This window comes from Astatotilapia calliptera, chromosome 18 (assembly GCF_900246225.1).
Source record: "Astatotilapia calliptera chromosome 18, fAstCal1.2, whole genome shotgun sequence".
Taxonomy (NCBI): domain Eukaryota; kingdom Metazoa; phylum Chordata; class Actinopteri; order Cichliformes; family Cichlidae; genus Astatotilapia; species Astatotilapia calliptera.
In genome coordinates, this window is record NC_039319.1 from 2,596,952 (window position 1) to 2,618,102 (window position 21,151).

Sequence of the window (21,151 nt, forward strand, 5' to 3'; positions counted from 1 at the left end):
TTAAATATTTAGGCATAAATTTACCGAAAGACCTTACAAAACTATTCGAACAGAACTACCTACCCTTATACAAAAAAATAAAGGAAGATATAGTAAGATGGAATTTAATTCCTTTCTTTAGTTTTAATTCAAGAATTGATTCTATTAAAATGAATGTATTGCCAAGATTTTTGTATCTATTTCAAACCCTACCAATAGAGATTAACCAAAGTCAATTTAATGAGTGGGATAAAATGTTATCTAGATATATATGGCAAGGTAAAAGACCAAGGGTTCGCCTTAAAACACTACAGCTGGCTAAGCAAAAGGGAGGATGGGGCCTCCCTGACCTCAGATATTATTATTTTGCAGCGCAGATGAGAGCAATAATATGCTGGTGTAACCAATCATACACTGCCCAATGGAAAACCATTGAGGAACAAATGCTGTCTATACCTATTCAGGCAACTCTAGCTGACAATAACTTACAAACCTATATAAAAAATACTGATAACATGTGGGTGAAAAGGACCCTTAAAACATGGAGAACTATTATAAAGGAATATAAACTCGAGACCAATATTACAGGGCCCTGTTTCAGGAAGCCGGTTTGGAAAACTCAGAGTGAAAAACGACACTCACGGTTGAGTAACCCCGAACTGTCCAACTCGGAATATTCGGTTTCAGAAAGGCTGATAACAATTAGTTCAATCAAGGCGGAGTTGCTTTAACCCCAAGTGAAGCGCGCGGACGAGGATACATAAAGCCCTGATAAGCGGAGCACAGATTAAGCGAGTCACCATGGAGACGGAGGGAAAGAAGGCGCGGTCAATGTATTTTACAGCGCTTGAGGCCGAAATTCTGATGGCAGCATATGCCGATAACATGCAAATTCCGCGGAAAAAAGTAACACAGCGACAGCTGCAAAAGAAAGTGAGCATGCATGGCAAAACATAGCCGACAGAGTCAATGCGTGAGTGTTAATTTAAACATTGATCGAGGGATTTCCACCCATTTAACACGTTATTTTATCATATGTTATTTTATTTGTTATTTTATACATTTTATTTTGTGACGTGATGTGAGCGCAGGTGCAACCCAACAGGCCCCAAACGTTCCTGGCAGCAAGTAAAAATGAAATATAAAAATATAGTCCAAACAGGTAAGGTGTAATTGTATTATGAGCCATAGTGCTTGGTCTGTTTGTCCCATGTAAATCAATTGCAGTTAGAGGCTACATTAATTTTCTGTCTGTAAGCACTTATTGAAATTATCTGAGCACATTACAAGTACATATTTGCTTACTCTGTATGCTCAAATGTGACCCGTTATAGCCAACAGAAAAGAAGCGGAGGCCCGAAAAACAGATGGGGGTCCTCCACCACCACCACTCACAGAGGCTGAGCAGTTGGCCCTCAGCCAAAACAGTGGGCGCCCTGTGGCCGAAGGCATCTCTGCGGGGACATCCTCTGAGTCAATAACCCCGCAAGACACAAGTGCCTACATAGGGGGTAAATTCAAAATAATACATGATGTGCATACATCCTTTCTTCACAGTCACCTTCGCAGTGCTACTCATTCATTTGATAAACTCTTTACCATAATGAATTATTTTTTAGTGAAGTTATTTTCCTACTGATTTTGCCTTGCCTCAGTCTTGGTTGTCTTTGAGAGCATAATGACAATGAAGTGTAAGGTGCTTGGTATGTTTGTTAATTGCCATTTGGTCCCTTGTAAGTTATAAGTGACCTGTATAAACCTCATATTCTATCAGTTGATGGTGATGGTGTACTGCATCTGGTGCAGCCTCCTGTTGAGCCAGACCAACATGCAGTTGTGAGTAATACTCCACAGATTATATGAGTTTACAGTAGAACAGCAATGTTGTTTATTTCTTTACTACAGGAAAATAATGAAGAAACATTGACAGCTGTTACAGAGGAGGAAGCAACAGAGACACTTTATGAGGTTTACATCTTTTAATACTTTGTGTACAGGAAACACAGGCGACCAATAAAGCCAGTTGAACAAAAAATCTGTTTATTCTTCTTTCAACATGTTGAGGTGATGGGTCAAAAGAAATGATTGTGACATATGGTGTCTCTGACTGCTCTTCCATCTTGTATGTCCGTGGGAGGGTCAGGATGTTCATGGTTTGGATCACTGCTGATGTTTGGTTCAGAAGGACAGTGTTCTCCTCTAATTGTGGCAATGTTGTGAAGAATCACACATGCCACAATAATGTCACATGCCCTTTCTGGGGTGACCCTGAGTCTTTGCAGGCACTGGAACCGGGCCTTAAGCATTCCGATAGTCATTTCAACTCTGGCTCTTGTCCTGCAATTAGCCAGATTATATCGCTGCTGTGGGCCCGGTTCAGGGTCAGGGTAAGGGGTAAGCAAATAGGGTAAACATGGATACCCCCTATCACCAAGCAAGTAGCCAGTGAACTCTCCTAAGACAGAAGGATACACTTCAGTTCAAATGTCCCTGAAGCAATTGGTCTTTATATATTTTAAAGTATTTTCAACTCACCATGTCCAAATTTTGTGCTCAGTGTACATTCACGGAATATTTGTGAGTCATGGACAGAGCCTGGCCACTTGGCTTCCACATTTGTGATAATGTTGGCAGCATCACATATGATCTTCACAGTGCAGAGAACACAAATTAGCATCCATTACTATAATGAAATAATTTGTTAGTTTGAAATGCTACAGGGAACTATGTACCTGTACATTAATGCTGTGGAAAGACTTCCTGTTCACATAGTCTCCTTCATTTACTGAAGGAGCAATAATTGGAATGTGAGTACCATCTATACAGCCAATCACGCCTGGGAACCCTGAAAATAAATGTAAAATTTAAGTAGTAGTTCAAGTATCACCACATCATAAATTAAGTTTTGTTCATCCTGATACCTGCAATTTTGTGGCATCCCTCTTTGATAAATCTTGTGGGTCTATGACCGGGGAACACCACAAATGAGTACAGGAGACGTTTCAGTGCAACTGTAACATTCCTGACTGCCCGACAGACGGTAGCCTTGGAAACGTGCTCAGCGTCACCAATATTATACAGAAAGCTCCCGTTTGCAAGAAACCGAAGTGCAATACAAATAATATGTACAGAACTGAGAGCATGTCCGCGATGTGTCACATGCGTAATATATGGCCTGAGGATGTTATCCAAATAAATTATAGATTGTGCTGAGAAACGGTAACGTTCGCACAGGAAATCATCAGGTAAGATGTCCAGACGCGCTCGAATCACTCTCTCCCGGCGGAGAGCTCTGCGGAGAATTTGGGCTTCGATATCTACCGGCTCTTCAAGGAAGGGACACGCCATGTCTGAGACTTCCTACTGTCAGGTTTCCGACAAAGGGGCGGAGACAGTCAGGGTTAGTTGTGGTAAACCTGCTAGGGGGCAGGTTAGCTTCACGGCGTGTGTCGTCATAGTGACTCACTCAGGCTGCAGCTGAACTCGCTTTGTGAAACCGAAAACCCAGAGTTTTCGTTAACTCAGGGTATACTTACTCAGTTTTTCCACTAAACCGGCTTCCTGAAACAGGGCCCAGTTCTTAAATGGTGTGCTTACGACTCAGAGTTCAAACCTAATGAACTGGATTCTAGATTCAAGGACTGGACAGGTAAGGGCATAACAGCCCTGTGCAGTATAATGAAGGATGGAAAATTGTTCAGCTTTGACATGCTTAGAAAAACATTTTCATTAGAAAAAGAAGACTTCTATCGATATCTGCAGTTAAGGCACTATGCCGACACGAAGATGAGAAACGTAACAATGATAAACACACGCTTGATGGAACTGTTTATAAAAAGCTATAACTCAGAAACTATTGATAGAATTGTATCATGTCTCTATAAGGGTCTAATGGATTTGAAACCACATTCGACTTCATATATTAGAACAAAATGGGAGAAGGAAGGAGGGATAAAAATATTAGAGGAAGAATGGACGGCAATATGGAGATATCAGTGGATGTGTACTAGCTCACAAAAGTGGAGGGAATTTGGCTGGAAGTGCCTAATCAGATACTTTATAACACCTTCTCAGAAGTCTCATTATGATGATAACCCCCCTGCTTGTTGGAGGAACTGTGGAAATCAAAGTGCAAATCATTACCATATTTTCTGGGACTGCTCAATCTTGAGGGATTATTGGAGAGAAATACATAATGCCTTACAGGATATCTTTAAACGTGAAATATCTCTCGAGAGTAAGACTATGTTCTTTGGATATATACCTCAGGAATGGCCTAAATATGATCAACATTTAATAAATATTTTATTGGTGGCCTGTAAAAAGAATATCACCAGAAAATGGTTATCCCCAGAGAGCCCAAACATAAGTACATGGATGGAAATCACAATGGAAATTTATAACATGGAAAAGATAACAGCTTCTGTTAACCACAAGCTGGAGAAATTTACATCATATTGGGAAAACTGGGTTAAATATATCACGCCTCATAGGCCAGATTTTACTATTACAAACCAATAATTATGATGTATGTATATATATTTATAGGATCACCCCATACCAACACATCTGTGTTTTTTTTTGTTTTTGTTTTTGTTTTTGTTTTTTTGTTTTTTGTTTCTTTTTTTTGTTTTGTTTTTTTTTTTGTTTGTTTTTTCTCTTTTCTTAGGTTTGTTAGTTTTGTTTTTTGTTTTTTGATTTTCGGATTATGTGATGGTTTCAATTACTTCTATCGTTGTAAGTATTCTTCCCTTATGACTTGGATGTAAATTAAAATACTATTTCAGTATTTAAGGCAGATAACCTAAGTATGAAGAATGCTTACATGATGTACATACTGTGAATGCCTGCTTTTGAAACCTTAATAAAAATATGAATTAAAAAAAAAAATAATTAATTACATGTGTCAATAATTAATTAAATGTGTCAATAATTAATTAAAATGTGAAATACATAAATAATTAATTACATGTGTCAATAATTAATTAAATGTGTCAATAATTAATTAAAATGTGAAATACATAAATAATTAATTAAATGTGTCAATAATTAATTAAAATGTGAAATACATAAATAATTAATTAAATGTGTCAATAATTAATTAATTACATGTGTCATAACTATTTATTTAATTAATTAATTCCAATTTTAATTAATTATTGCCACATTTAATTAATTATTTAATGGTGTATTTAATTAATTCATTATGGCAGTCCTGGCACTCCATACATTTGTGGCTGATAAAAATGCTTTTTGAGCAGGAAGCCCAAAGAGACCTTTGGTGCTATATTAACGAAACACCACACAACTGCAACTGTTACAATGTCTGATTGAAACAACTTTAACTCGCTGCTTTGTCAAGACTGAACTTCATTGATCATTCATATTTGAATCCTCCCTGTAGACACTGACAGTTAACCAGGTCACATACTGCTGCAGACTTTTAATTCAGATGATTTTTCTGTTATTCAAATGTTTTAAATGTTTTTTTTAAATCCAGATGTAGGCCTGTGTTTCTGAGCTCAGGTCATACATGTGGACAGGCTGGTGCCTACATGACTGTAGAAACTGAGCTCCCCACTGCTGAATATAAAAAGACTGTATCCACACGATGAGAGCCTGCAACAGACTCACTGAGTTTGAGAGCGCTTACCTCCAAGCAAATTATTGAGGAGATGAGTGTTTGAAAACTGAGAGCAGACAGAATAACTGCTGCAATCTCAACTGATAAAGAACCCAGCTGAAGCCAATTTAGTTTAATAAAGAATGAAAACAGAGTTCATGTTTTTGTTTTCATTTTTCCACATGGATGTTAAAGTCAGGTACTAATTATTTTATCTGAACTGATCACTAAATCGGACAAATCAAACTCAGAGTAAGAACCAGACTGACAATAAACAACAAATAAAACAGTTTTTTTTTTCGGTTAGGGTGTGCAGGACTAAGAATAAGACTTTCAAATAAATGATAACTTTGTCTGTGGGTTATTAATAGATCAGAAGTAAAGATTCCTGCCACTGCTGCTCCTCAGTGCAGCTCGCTCTGTTCCCTGGAATGACTTTGACTCTGTTCCCCAGATGCTGCAGCTTCATGTTTCTAAGAATAGAGCCAACAACAGCTGTGTTGTAGCTGTGTGAAAAATAGACTTAAAACACGAATGGTTTAGTGGTAAACCTGGGGCTTCTGTTTCACACAACACCTCGTCCTCACAGTGGTACAGTCACCCCTGCTGCTCCGGCTCAGCTGACAGGAGCTGTGTTACTTTGGGCTGCAGTGGTTAAAGGAGCCTGGCTAGCTATAGGATTATTTTCAGAGGTTACATTTATTACAAGTACCATTAACACTAAATGATACCCAGGAGTAAGTGAGCATTTGACACTGAGCAGGAAGAACTGCTGGAGAACCACAAACCATGCTGAGCTAGGGAAGTTGGACCAGGAAACCCAGGGAACCATGAAAATCCAAAATCCAAACTGTCTGATTAAAAAGTCAGAATCGACAAAGTCATTTAATGAAGTCGATCCTCTAGAGACTAAGAATATCTGTACAAAGTTTAATGTGTTTAGTCCAGATCCAGTCCATGTGGACTAAAGTAGTGGACTGACCAACAGACTGACATTAACATCAGAGCCGTGCTGCTAGTGTGGCTAAAAGAAAAGAGAAGAAGAGACAGTCATGTTGATATGAACATTAGAGAAACACATCATGGAGCTGAAATATGATCCTGCTTCCTCATTTGGACTCATTCACCTCAGCTGACACGTTCAGCAGCAGACAGGTTTTTGTAGCAGTCTGTCTCACTGTGAGAGGAAGATACTACCTCATCTTTGGCTCTGGAACTAAACTGTCTGTAACAGGTAAGAACAAACATTTATTTTCCTTCAGTTGTTTTATTGTAGAAGCTGAAAATGTGTTTAAAGTCAGTTTGTGCTGCTTCAGGCTTTACATGTTAGTTTTTCATCATTAGTAGAGAATTCATCTGCAGCCATTGTTACATAAGAAAAGCTCAATCATCTCTGAAAACATGTTGAAATCTCACTGAACAACTAAAGTTATTCTTTATTTCTGCAAATATTAGTGATGTTACAAATATTTAGGATTTGATCCTCTCAGTGATTCTGCTGGTTTTTAACACAAGATCATATTTGATGTTAAAAATAATATGTTTGGTATTAAAATGTACATAGAAATGTCAGCTTTGGTTAAATGTAAATAAAAACATTGAGAAATGTGTTTGTTCAGAAAGTCTTTTTTCTAAAGAATATATGAATATGTGAGTTAAAACTGATTCTGTTAAAAAATAACAATAAAAAGAATCATGTTTATTTAGCAAGTAATGATTTAATAAACATATTTATGTGTGTTCAAGAGCAAAATAATAAATACTTTTAACGGTTAAATTAATGTATTATTTAAGAATATATTTTAAATAAAATTAAAAAATAAATAAAATTAAAATTTTATAGAAAATAAAAAACATTCTAACTTTACATATAACGGTGCAAACTTAAGTGTTTCAATCCTGATGGACTGTTTAAATTTATTTAAATCATATTTGACAAAATTAAATACATTTAGGAAAAATATCATGAGGTAAATGTTCGTTCTCAAGAACAGCATCAGACGGCGAACATTTCCGTATACTTGAATCAATATTTTCAAATCTGTTACATCAAGTCATATTTGCTTCACACTTTACACATTTGAAAAAAAACCATAATTATAAAAATATTTCATTTCATACATAAAAACTATGAAAATACTTGTGAAAAGAAAACACTGACATTCTATTTCGGTGTTAATTTTATTAAATTAAAGTGTGTAATATTAAATATTTAAGATGTTATCTCAACGCTGTGAGCTCTGAAATTTTTTTATTAAAGTTTTAAATAATAAAAAAATATATGTTAAATGTCTTTGTCATTATTATGAAATTACCCATAAAAGTCCTAAAAGGAGAGAGCTTGTTCAAGCTGGCAGTGGATAATAGAGGGAACATCACTGACACACTGTGAGTCCAAACACAAACAGGACCAGTGGTTCACACAATTCAGAATCACCAGTTAACTGAAAAAACTTGTATTTGGATTGTAGATGGAAATCAGAGCACCCAGAAAAGAACGACACAGGCACCGAGAGTTCCTGCAAACACACAGCAGAGCCCCACCCGACCAGCAGGTCTGACCCCACAACCTTCTCCCTTTGAGGCTACAGCGCAAACCACCACATCACCATGTCACCATTATGTTTTCAAATATTTCTTATGAAGCTAAGAAGAGGAAACAACAGAACATAATCTCTGTGTTTTTCAAACAGCAGGACCCAGAGTCCACGTGGAGGGGAACAGCTCCCTGCTGTGTGTGCCCCCAGCCATGTTTCCTCACCTGGTCCAGCTGTCGTGTAAAAGACAGAAGAAGAACGGCCGGCTGGAGGAGCTGCCCCCTGCTGATGGAGAGCAGCTGGAGCTCAGAGAGTCAGGACGCAACACCTCCATCTTACTGATCCACCAGCAGGAGAAAAGCACATATAAATGTACCTGCTGGGTGAAGCACGAGGGGGGCACAGTGGAGGCCCGAACACAACAAGGTAATGAAGGCTTGGTGACTGTGTTCAGCAGTGATTCAGCTTCATGTGGAGATGCTGTCAAAGAGAGCAGAGCAGCAGAGGACTGACATTTCTCACTGCAGCTCCAAACATTTGACTCCTTTTCTGTTTCAGAGCTTCCAGCTCCAGCAGCCTCCTGTCCTCCAGAGAGAGAGCCAGCAGACCTGCCAGCTCTGCAGCCAGCTGACTGTAAGATCACCTGCTGCCTCTCTGCATGGACAGCTCCAATGTCCAATGAGGCAGCTGGAACAAGTTTAGGCTCTTAAAGTTGCACTAATTGATCAAATCTTCATCCAACAAGCTCTGATAAAGCCACTGTACACTAGCTGCTCAGCACCAAACAGCAGACAGACCATAATATGTCAGAGATCAGTTTGTTAGCTGCTTGTGGAGTTCTTCTGCCCCCAAGTGGACACAAACACTACATCAATTCATCCACTTGAAGAAGAAGCTGTGACTGTTTCTATTTGGACTTTTTCTCCTTGATCTGAGAGGAATAACCCGACTGTCTGTCTGTCTCTTTGTGTCTGTCTGTCCTTCAGTGTCCTTCCAGTCTCAGTGCAGGGTGAAGCTGCTCTGCCTGCTGTACACAGTGCTGATAGTGAAGAGTCTGGTGTACTGCTGTGGACTCTCTCTGCTGATGATGCTCACAAACAAGGGAGCGTCCACCAACTGCACACATGCTGACTGACTGTTTCCTGCTCGCCTTTTCTCACCATCACATCTCATCAATTCATCTCATTCATCACTTTGATCACAAATGTTAGTTATGATGTGTTGAGCTTATTTTGCCTTTTTCTTCAACAGTTAGAAGATCGTCTGAAATAAATACATCTTTACATGTATTGTTGCTCTGAGTTAGAATTCTTTTTGTGCTTATTGTGACTTTTATTGTAGTAACAAAAACCATCAGGAATATTTTTATCACATGTTTTTGTTTGATTTTCAAATGTCAAACAGTGTAGTTGTGTTTGTGTGAACAATAAAGATTTGAAGATGAAGAGTTTGATTCTACTTTCATTGTGTGATCAACAACAACCCGTGTGAGTGAAGCACAAACTGACTGTATCCAAACTTGCTCTCCTGCAGCAGACGGGCTGTGTGGGTTTCTGCTCTGCAGCCTCCACACCGTTAGCTGTGGCTTTCACTTTAATAACACAATGACAGTTACAAGCAGGAACTCTGCTTCAAGAATGATTCCAGGAAGGATCTGTGTTCTTCACCTGTGAGAGAAACAGCTCAAATCCTCAACTCACAGCTGACAAATGAACTTTAATGGAATCAAAGGAGAGACCATGAAGCCCCTGCAGTCTGCTCAGCTCCCATTTTATTACCTGAGCTGAGTTTTTCATTCTGGATATCACACACGTAAGAACAGATCAAGTCTGAACAGCAAATGTTGGAGAATCATTTTGAAGTCTTGCTAAATGTCGTTATTATTACAAAAACTACTGAATGATTCAGAAAATCCTTTCCAACAAGCAGAAATATGCAAACAAAGTAGAAACAAGGCAACATGAGTCATTCAGATGCAGATAACATATTCTCCTTATTGTGAAGAACACAGTCATGAAATCTTTCTGTGTGTCATTCATTGAGTTGAAGTGCCTAATAGAAGAGGAAGAGCAGCAATAATCAATGATAGCTGAGACATTGAGAACATGGCTGTATGCCTGCTATCATAACAGCAAACAAAGCACACAAACAGCAAACACACAATAATGTGCTCGCAGCTTGTTGTGTGTTGTGTCATTTTTGACATTTCATGAAGTCACAAAAATGTGTGCGACTCATTAAAGGAGTGTGTACGTGTCAGTCAGTGCTCTGTATTCATGTGTTCACTCAGACACTTTTCTCCTCCAAACTTACAGCACAGCTTCATATTTCACTGACTGATTCTTTCATTACATCCATTAAGGGTCACACAGTGAAATTAGTGCAAACTTACAAATGTGTTGCAACAATTTTGGCCTCCAAACTGAACTTTGAGACAAACAGTGAAGCTGTGAGCAAAAAGAGGCTCCAGTGTGTGTCATGGTGGAGGAAACTGTTGTATTCCCACATTCAAAACATGCTGATCTTATTGGATTTGTCCCTCAAAGTCTTTTTCCTCCTTTTTCTCTTCATCCAAATGTTCTAGCAGGCTGACTGTGAGTCCCTGTTGAACCTGTACAGCAGAAAGTAACAGCAGTCAGCGGCCTCCACTTGACTTCATGACTTCAACGCCTCGCACAGTCACTTTCACTTTCTTCCTTCTGTCTTTTAGTCCTAAAATGTAGAACAACACCAGATCCAAATATTTGTGTCCTTCACTCACATCTTCAAATGATCCCTTCCATATCAGAGATGATACAAAGGCAACATTTGTCTTATTTCTCTTTCAGGAATCAAAAAGTACTTTTGTACTGTTGTGTAAATGTGTGTGTAAAGGTGGATGACTGCCTGCTGCAGATGAAATCTAACCATGGCTACAAATAAATGAAGCTGACGTGAAACACAGCCCTGTTTTTATTACTGTTTATAGATATTAGAATTGATGATCATCATTTTAATGATTCTTAAAACTGTCGTCAACAAAACAGAACAATTAAAAATGAGATGCTGTGAATATTATTTATTCATTTTGATTCACAAAGATAAACATATTTTAAACACACAACCGAACCACATGTAAGTAAGTAAGTAAAACTTTATTTATAGAGCACCTTTCAAGATAAAAATCTCAAAGTGCTTCACAGAAGCTAAAACCTTAAAAACAAAAAAAAACAAAAAAGAATTTGACTATAAATTATGTTTCATGAGATTTTATTCTTTTAAAGTCCTTTGTTTATAATTTATGAACTTTTAAATGATTTTTACAGAATATTATTTTTTATGTTTGTATTTTTCTTTATAGTTTCGTTATATTTAGTTTGTACGTTCAGAGTTTTCATCACAGCTGTTAAACCACAGATAACAGTGTGTGTTAGTAAATTCACAGCAACATGAATGTTTCTGAGTGTTTGTGCATCATGTGACCCAGATTTTTGGATCTGCTGTCAGATTGAAATGAAGACGATGAAACCACAGCAGCTTCAGCTGAGCTGTCAATCAGCAGCAGCAGTCTTATCTGTGGGCCGCAGGGGCTGATGGGAGCTTTGAGGACCTGTTAGAAACCACGTGGCCCTCGTCTGATCTCACAGCTCGTCCTTGTTTGGCCTCAGCTGCATCAGAGCGCCACTTCTCCCCAGGTTCACCAGAGGAAACACCACTGCACAAAATGCTTTTCCTCCCAGCTGCTGCTCTGTGCTGTCTGTGTTCAGGTGAGTGTTTCCAGCCAATCAGGAGCCAACAAAGTCAACCTGTAACAAACACTGTCACACTAACCTTCATCTATCTGTCTGTGTCTCTACAGCACTGGTTACCATGGCAGCAGAGTCAAATCAGGGTGGTTCTACACTGACCAAGAAAATTGGAGAAAGTGTCTCCTTCAGGTGTGGGAATCCACGATGTAGTGGCTCTGTATACTGGTACCAGAAGAAAGAAAGAGAAACATTCAAATATCTGCAGTATACAGGTGTTCTGACACTAAACAACATCAGACGTGATCATTCAGCCACCTACTACTGCTCCTGTTGGGTTTCTGATCCCCACAGTGAGAAATGATCCCTGCAGCCTGAACAAAAACCAACAGATGAACAGATGTCAAACAGTGTCTGTGACAGGAAGAGAGCAGTAAACCACAGCCCAGCTTCACATGTTTCACCTCCATCTCAGAGTCACAAACATACTGAGCTCAGGGACCATTTTTATTTACTGCTGTCAGAAATTCAATTTCCCTCAGCTTCATCTTCATTAGATCAGCATGTCCAAATGAATAATGGAAAACTTTTCCACCTCAACTGTTGTAATTTAATTCTGAAAAGAAACCACAGCTGAGGGTGACAGTTTTTCACGATGAATGAAGTCCATCTCGTTTCTTATTTTGTTTCTTATTCTAAAACTGTAAACTTTTATTTCATCAACTTTCATCATCTTTGTCTTTAAGTACATCCACAGATCAGCTCCTCAGCTTTTGAGCCACAAACTTCACTGCTTTCTTCACAGGCCTGAGAAAAGTGTCTGTCTTGCATTGAAGACTGTAGAAAACTAGAGCCGATCAAATGTCAAGATTTGTCTGAATTTTTTAACTGGGATGAAGAATCACCAAAAAACAAAAAGGAAAAAAAAAAAGGAAAGGAGGGAATGAGGTTCAGTCAAGCCACTGACGAGCAGCTGAAAGGGAGGCTCTGAAAACAGTTGACTAACTTCATTATTAACTCTAACTTTCTACTTCTAAATTCAGATAAAACTGAGGTTATTGTACTTGGCCCTGAAAATCTTAGAAATATGGTGATGTGGTAGATTTTTGTATGATATGTATAACTATGTAACTATATACACTATATATATCTGTGTGCACTGAACATATATATTTTAACTTTCATGTAGAGTCTTAAGCACAAGACATTTTGCTTCACCATGTTTTATTAAGGTGGTACAGTAACAGGGCAGTCAATGTGACCTTTCACCTCTTCCGAGGTGCTAAGCTTCTCGGATGAGAGGTGAAACGTCTTCAAGAAACTTAAAGAAGTCCAGACGCTTTTCTTTCCAAGCTCCTTAGACTACGATGACCTGGATGACTGAGAACCTTCACAGACACCGTGTCATGACCTGTTGTGATAAGCCAAAGGGTAGCCGGAGTCCTTGGCCGCTACCTGACCCCTGCAGCTGTGTTTGGCTGGAGGACGGGAGGGAAAGTTACCCAGCAGCAGGGGGCGGGGATACTGGTCCCTATATATTAGGGGACCAGAGGACACCCCAGCACTTTTTTCCCCTCTGCTGTTTCTCTCTGTCCGTCTCTGTGTTGCTCTACTGTCTGGGCTTAAGGCTGTACACCCCGGGATTTTGCTTTGCTTGCTTTCTGCTTTGTAATTTTCTTGCTAAATGTCTGTATGTATTTTTCCTGCTGTTCATATGATTCAGTGTATTAAACTCTGTTCCAAGAATTCTGCTCTTTTCCAGAGAATCTTTTTGAGTGTCTTGAATTTAATTGGATCTAAAAGGGTTGGATCTCCACATCGTTGGTGGGAGAAGGTTATCTGGATGTCTTCAAAATTTGCGACCACAGCATCTAACCAGATTCTTACCCTGGATGGCATTACCTTGGCCTCCAGTAACACTGTGAGGAACCTTGGAGTCATTTTTGACCAGGACATGTCCTTCAACGCACATATTAAACAAATATGTAAGACTGCTTTCTTCCATTTGTGCAACATCTCTAAAGTTAGAAATATCCTGTCTTAGAGTGACGCTGAAAAACTAGTTCATGCATTTATTACTTCCAGGCTGGACGACTGTAATTCATTATTATCAGGATGTCCAAAAAACTCGCTGAAAAGCCTTCAGCTGATCCAAAATGCTGCAGCAAGAGTCCTGACAGGGACTAGAAAGAGAGAGCAGATTTCTCCTGTTTTGGCTTCCCTTCATTGGCTTCCTGTTAAATCCAGAATTGAATTCAAAATCCTGCTCCTCACATACAAGGTCTTAAATAATCAGGCCCCATCTTATCTTAATGACCTTGTAGTACCATATCACCCTATTAGAGCACTTCGCTCTCGCTCTGCAGGCCTACTTGTTGTTCCTAGAGTATTTAAAAGTAGAATGGGAGGCAGAGCCTTCAGTTTTCAGGCCCCTCTTCTGTGGAACCAGCTTCCAGTTTGGATTCAGGAGACAGACACTATCTCTACTTTCAAGATCAGGCTTAAAACTTTCCTTTTTGCTAAAGCATATAGTTAGGGCTGGATCAGGTGACCCTGAATCCTCCCTTAGTTATGCTGCAATAGATGTAGGCTGCCGGGGGATTCCCATGATGCATTGAGTTTTTCCTTTCCAGTCACCTTTCTCACTCACTATGTGTTAACAGACCTCTCTGCATTGAATCATATCTGTTATTAACCTCTGTCTCTCTTCCACAGCATGTCTTTATCCTGTCTTCCTTCTCTCACCCCAACCGGTCGCAGCAGATGGCCCCGCCCCTCCCTGAGCCTGGTTCTGCCGGAGGTTTCTTCCTGTTAAAAGGGAGTTTTTCCTTCCCACTGTCACCAAAGTACTTGCTCATAGGGGGTCATATGATTGTTGGGTTTTCCTCTGTATGTATTATTGTAGGGTCAACCTTAGAATGTAAAGCACCTTGAGGCGACTGTTGTTTCGCTGTATAAGTAAAATTGAACTGAATTGAACAGACACAATTAGAAGAGTCTGAAAACCAAACTGAATCATTTATTTCACCGTGAGGTCCGGTATGTTATGTAAATATAAATAATATCATGTGTGGTATCCATATAAACCTCTAAATCTCAGCTCAAAGAAAATATAAAGCTTTCCTACAGCCACCAAACACATCAAAAACAAAAAAACAATTAAAAGAACAATTATGTCACTTCACAAAATGTACGTACACACAAACAACCGAACCCCGTATACTCTCGATTTCATGTAACCAAGCAAACAACACATTTTCTAATAGCAGAGATCTAACTGATTCTAAAACTGCAAGTTGTGTCGTGCTCTGACCAAAATGCACTGAACCAGCTGCAAAAGAAGGCTAAACATAATCTTCATGCTTAATAAACTTCATGTTTTGATAAACAATACTTCAGAGCCAACAATTGCCATTTTCTACCCAGTTACAGACACGTGACTGGACGACGGCATGTGCCTTCAATTTAGGGTCATTTGTATTTCCAGCATGGTGGCAGGGTGGTTAGCACTGTTGCTAAAGGTCCTGAGTTCAATTCCACCATCAGGCCGGGGTCTTTCTGTGTGGAGTTTGCATGTTCATGTACTCCGACTTCCTACCACAATACAAACACATGCTGTTAGTGGGGATAGCTTAATTGATCAATCTAAATTGCCCATAGGTGCGAATGGTTGTCTCTGTGTGTTAGCCCTGTGACAGACTGGCGACTGGTCCAGGGAGTACCATGCCTCTCGCCCTATGACAGCTGGGGTACGCTCCAGCGCCCCCCATGACCCTGATAAGGATAAGTGGATTTGCAGCATGCAACTTCTGATTTGGTGGAACTGGTGTAAATGTGGTGATGTTACCGTGATTCTATTGGCTTAAGTGACCTCTAATTGTCGTGCATGAAAAAAATAATAATCTGCACTTTTTTGAAAACACAACTAATATTAACAAGTTAACAAGCTTAAGTGATACAGCATCATAATAACTCCTTTAGTGCATAAGCAAAGGAAAAATCTGATGATAATGGAGAAGGGACAACAGCTCTGAACATGTCCGGTCTAATAAAACAGTTGTCACAGTCTGGCTGAGGCCGACTGTATGAATGTGAGGAGAGGATCTGAAATGCAGACACAAAAGGAACGTGGAACCAAAACTTTGTATTAACAAAAAGCGAGCTGTTTAATGAGGCTGATTAAAAAAAAAAAAGGTACAAACAAAGGGCAAGGCAAACTGAAGCAAAACTAACATTAACCTAAAGTGGGTGAACTAAACAAACAACATGAAAAACCCTGACATGAAACTTAGAAACATGACGTGGAGAACATGCCGAGAACAACAGATAACCTGACAAGGACCGAACAGAAACACACAGGGGTGATTAGGGGAAATGGAAACACATGACACTAATCTGAAATAACAAGCAAAGCCGACTACACTGACATAGGACACAGATCTTCAAAATAAAACAGGAAACATGAGAGGCAGACATGACAATACAACTTCACAACAAGAACAAGAAACGTGATCTTCACCAACCTCACAAGGCCTGGTTGAACAGTTGCTGTCTTATCATACATGAAGTGAGCAGTGTTCATACAACCCGTAATGTTACTTTGAGTTAAGGAGGTAAAAATATAAAGTCCATCTCAGTCCATGCGTCCAAGTGCAAGCACAATTCCCCCGCACTCTACAGAGGGCAGTGGCACATACTTGTGACATCACAAACATTAACTTAGGCTGTCTTAACCAGTTAAAGGTCAAGAGTCATGCAACCCTCCATGGCATCAAGCCTTTCTTGCAAATGTCAGCATGTGTAGTATCCACAAAACCTTAGAATCTCAGCTAAATGCTCATTTAAACCATTTCTACAGCCACCAAACACAGCAAAAACAAGCAATGATTAAAAGAGCAGTTGCGTAAATGCACATAAGTCCGCTAAACACAGACAACTGAGCCCAGAATTTGCCAGACTTCATGTAACCAGGTAAACAATGGCTCGTTAGCTCACAGAGACCTCACAGACTCCAAAACACTAAGTTTCATCATGCTTCAACCAAAAGTCAGTGAACCAGCCACAAAGGAAGACCACAAAAACGCACAGCAGGGCAAATGCGCTAAAACACAAATTGGCTTTCCGTCCCTTCCGCAGTTTTCACTGTTAGCCGATAGCCAGCATAGCTACTGATAATGGAGAGCTAACTAGAAGCATCTGAGCCACTTTTGTCAACAACCACCATTTTGGACCCAGCTAAAGACACGTAGACAGACACCACAGCTGTGTCCCAATTCCTAGGCCGCATCCTCCAGAGGCCGCATTTGACGGCCGATTCCGTCACAGCCAGGCGACGAAGGCTTTCCCAGTTCCAAGGCTGCTCCAAATGCGGCTGATAAAAATGCTTTTTGAGCAGGAAGCTCAAAGAGACCTTTGGTGCTATATTAACGAAACACCACACAACTGCAACTGTTACAATGTCTGATTGCAATAACTTTAACTCGCTGCTTTGTCAAGACTGACCTTCATTGATCATTCATATTTGAATCCTCCCTGTAGACACTGACAGTTAACCAGGTCACATACTGCTGCAGACTTTTAATCCAGATGTAGGCCTGTGTTTCTGAGCTCAGGTCATACATGTGGTCCTCACAGGGCAGCCACTACAAACGTGATTTATAGAATATGATGTTGGACATTAAACAGAATATAAAGTATTTAAAATGAGCTCTACCCTAAACATATTCAGCAGTAATTTTAATTCATTTGATGCTGATGGGGAACATTTTTCTGCACAATTTTTTTTTACTTTGCAGTAATACAGTTTTACGTGTACTGAGGTGTTTAAATAATATATTCATATATTATATTTATATTCTTACAATTTTTTAATAATTCTTGAGTCGGGAAGGAAGGCAGAAACTTAAAGACGCTGCAGGAGGCTTACAGCATATTTAAAACAATAAAAGAGAGGCAGCACAAACACTATGTTTCAATCTGCAGTTGTCTCTGTTTGCCTTTCTGTCACACATCTGTCTTATGTATGTATGGTCTTTTATCTAATAAACTATGAGAAATTAATACCATGTAACTGTTTCCCTGTGTCCCTTCCCCCTGTTTCTCTTGTATCCAGTCTCTATCTATGCTGTTTGCTGTAAAATACACAGTACTGTCCAAAAGTCTTGAGCACCCACCTGATTGTTTTTCTTCTCCAGGAGAAAGACTGTGGCGGAGGTGTGGTCCCGGGCGTGGCTGCAGGGGAGGAGTGGTGCAGTGAGCTCAACGGGGCGGTGCTGCAGACGCCGGTGAGAACAGCTGATGGCGTTCGGACTGATGATGGTTTCCTTCCCCTTTTATAGTGAGACGGGAGAGGAGCGGAGGGGGAGCTGGAAATCAGCTGAGACCGGAGCTGTCAGACTGTGCACGGTCATAACAAATGAAAACTAGAAATAAACGTCTGGCGACAAACAACTGTGCCTGTGTGTACGTGTGTGAAGTGCATTTCACAAGACTCAGAGTGGTCTTGAACAAGAGTTCTACAGGCTTTCTGAAGGTGCTGCTTTTTTGGAGGTTGGACATTTGGACATGTAATTGTAACTTTCTTGTACAAAGACTGAGTGTGAAGATGAGAAAACAACTGTAAGCTGTGTTCAATTTCATGACACACTATGTGTGTCTTCATTCAGAATCAGAAAGACTTTATTTATCCTCAAGGGGCAATTAACAATTTCATTATCAGGCTGGTGCCTACATGACTGTAGAAACTGAGCTCCCCACTGCTGAATATAAAAAGACTGTATCCACACGATGAGAGCCTGCAACAGACTCGGTGAGTTTGAGAGCGCTTACCTCCAAGCAAATTATTGAGGAGATGAGTGTTTGAAAACTGAGAGCAGACAGAATAACTGCTGCAATCTCAACTGATAAAGAACCCAGCTGAAGCCAATTTAGTTTAATAAAGAATGAAAACAGAGTTCATGTTTTTGTTTTCATTTTTCCACATGAATGTTAAAGTCAGGTACTAATTATTTTATCTGAACTGATCACTAAATCGGACAAATCAAACTCAGAGTAAGAGCCAGACTGACAATAAACAACAAATAAAACAGGGTTTTTTTCGGTTAGGGTGTGCAGGGCTAAGAATAAGACTTTCAAATAAATGATAACTTTGTCTGTGGGTTATTAATAGATCAGAAGTAAAGATTCCTGCCACTGCTGCTCCTCAGTGCAGCTCGCTCTGTTCCCTGGAATGACTTTGACTCTGTTCCCCAGATGCTGCAGCTTCATGTTTCTAAGAATAGAGCCAACAACAGCTGTGTTGTAGCTGTGTGAAAAATAGACTTAAAACACGAATGGTTTCGTGGTAAACCTGGGGCTTCTGTTTCACACAACACCTCGTCCTCACAGTGGTACAGTCACCCCTGCTGCTCCGGCTCAGCTGACAGGAGCTGTGTTACTTTGGGCTGCAGTGGTTAAAGGAGCCTGGCTAGCTATAGGATTATTTTCAGAGGTTACATTTATTACAAGTACCATTAACACTAAATGATGCCCAGGAGTAAGTGAACATTTGACACTGAGCAGGAAGAACTGCTGGAGAACCACAAACCATGCTGAGCTAGGGAAGTTGGACCAGGAAACCCAGGGAACCATGAAAATCCAAAATCCAAACTGTCTGATTAAAAAGTCAGAATCGACAAAGTCATTTAATGAAGTCGATCCTCTAGAGACTAAGAATATCTGTACAAAGTTTAATGTCTTTAGTCCAGATCCAGTCCATGTGGACTAAAGTAGTGGACTGACCAACAGACTGACATTAACATCAGAGCCGTGCTGCTAGTGTGGCTAAAAGAAAAGAGAAGAAGAGACAGTCATGTTGATATGAACATTAGAGAAACACATCATGGAGCTGAAATATGATCCTGCTTCCTCATTTGGACTCATTCACCTCAGCTGACACGTTCAACAGCAGACAGGTTTTTGTAGCAGTCTGTCTCACTGTGGGAGGAAGATACTACTACATCTTTGGCTCTGGAACTAAACTGTCTGTAACAGGTAAGAACAAACATTTATTTTCCTTCAGTTGTTTTATTGTAGAAGCTGAAAATGTGTTTAAAGTCAGTTTGTGCTGCTTCAGGCTTTACATGTTAGTTTTTCATCATTAGTAGAGAATTCATCTGCAGCCATTGTTACATAAGAAAAGCTCAATAATCTCTGAAAACATGTTGAAATCTCACTGAACAACTAAAGTTATTCTTTATTTCTGCAAATATTAGTGATGTTACAAATATTTAGGATTTGATCCTCTCAGTGATTCTGCTGGTTTTTAACACAAGATCATATTTGATGTTAAAATTAAATTAATATAGATTAACAACAAATATGGTTTCAGGAAATATTTGCTTTATGTTGAGGAACAAATATTTTTTAATAGTCAAACATTCATGTAGCTGCTTCAAAAAGGTAAATAGAATTATAAAAACAGATACTGATTAGAAAACAATGATATTACAGATACATTTAGGATGAATATGACATTGTTAAACTCCAATTTTTTTTTTTTTTTTTTTTTAATAATGTGTGTCTGTTAGTACCCATAGGGAAGTTGCTCCTCTGCATTTAACCCATTCACCAAGTGAAGCAGTGGGCAGCACCCAGGGAGCAGTGTGTAGGGAGGGTACTTTGCTAGGGGTAACCATTCAGTGGAGTCGAACCCCCGACCTTCCGATCATGGGGCAACAACTCTACCTACTGAGCAATCCCTGCCCCGATATTTATTTCTGAGATTAAGTCGTGTGTGTGGATTTGTACGTGACAATAAAAAGTTAATAATACTTAAATTTTCTAAAATACTTTTCAAGACAAATTTTTATTAAATATATTTTGTCAAATAATTTGTATTTTATGACTAAAAATATCATGAAGTATATCTCATATTATTGAAAACGTTTTATTCAACATTTCAGTTTTAGTGTTTTAAAATAGTTGCTACAGTTTTTTATTTGAATAAAAACATAAATTAAAATAATCACTGCGTTACTTTTCCAATTTTTACACAAAAATATTTAAGAATAAATTAGTCTGAAAGACAAATATGGTCTTTATGGTAAAATATATCAAAGACAAGAAGAATGGAAATTTTATCTGCTGAATTGAATTTTGTGAAATGATATTTAATTTTATTAATAGTACAAAACAATATGAAAAAAGATGAATTTATTTTTGGACAGAAGAGGATCTCTGTTAGAACTCGTGTCTAAGGACTAATAAGAAAAATACATTTTCACTTGTATAAAGACAAATGTAAATAT

General features: G+C 39.1%; 1 protein-coding gene and 1 long non-coding RNA gene across 3 annotated transcripts; one reads left to right on the top strand and one right to left on the bottom strand.

The window, feature by feature from the left end:
* Positions 1 to 6,568: 6,568 nt before the first annotated feature.
* On the top strand, positions 6,569 to 9,433 carry LOC113010325 (uncharacterized). 2 transcript variants are annotated; one of them, XM_026149363.1, is made up of 5 exons: positions 6,569 to 6,836; positions 8,074 to 8,157; positions 8,296 to 8,565; positions 8,698 to 8,772; positions 9,126 to 9,433. In XM_026149363.1, the coding sequence occupies exons 1-5, from the start codon at positions 6,698 to 6,700 to the stop codon at positions 9,272 to 9,274; spliced, it is 717 nt and encodes a 238-aa protein (XP_026005148.1). In that variant the 5' UTR covers positions 6,569 to 6,697; the 3' UTR covers positions 9,275 to 9,433. The 2 variants fall into 2 exon arrangements, with proteins under 2 accessions (XP_026005148.1, XP_026005149.1); XM_026149364.1 differs by having other exon boundaries at positions 6,570 to 6,836; positions 8,299 to 8,565.
* Positions 9,434 to 12,026: 2,593 nt separating this feature from the next.
* Positions 12,027 to 18,070, bottom strand: LOC113010394 (uncharacterized). The gene is made up of 3 exons (XR_003270334.1): positions 18,038 to 18,070; positions 12,187 to 12,238; positions 12,027 to 12,089 (listed from the first exon to the last, which is right to left on the bottom strand). It is a non-coding gene; the product is annotated as an uncharacterized LOC113010394 (long non-coding RNA).
* Between the last annotated feature and the right edge of the window lie 3,081 nt (positions 18,071 to 21,151).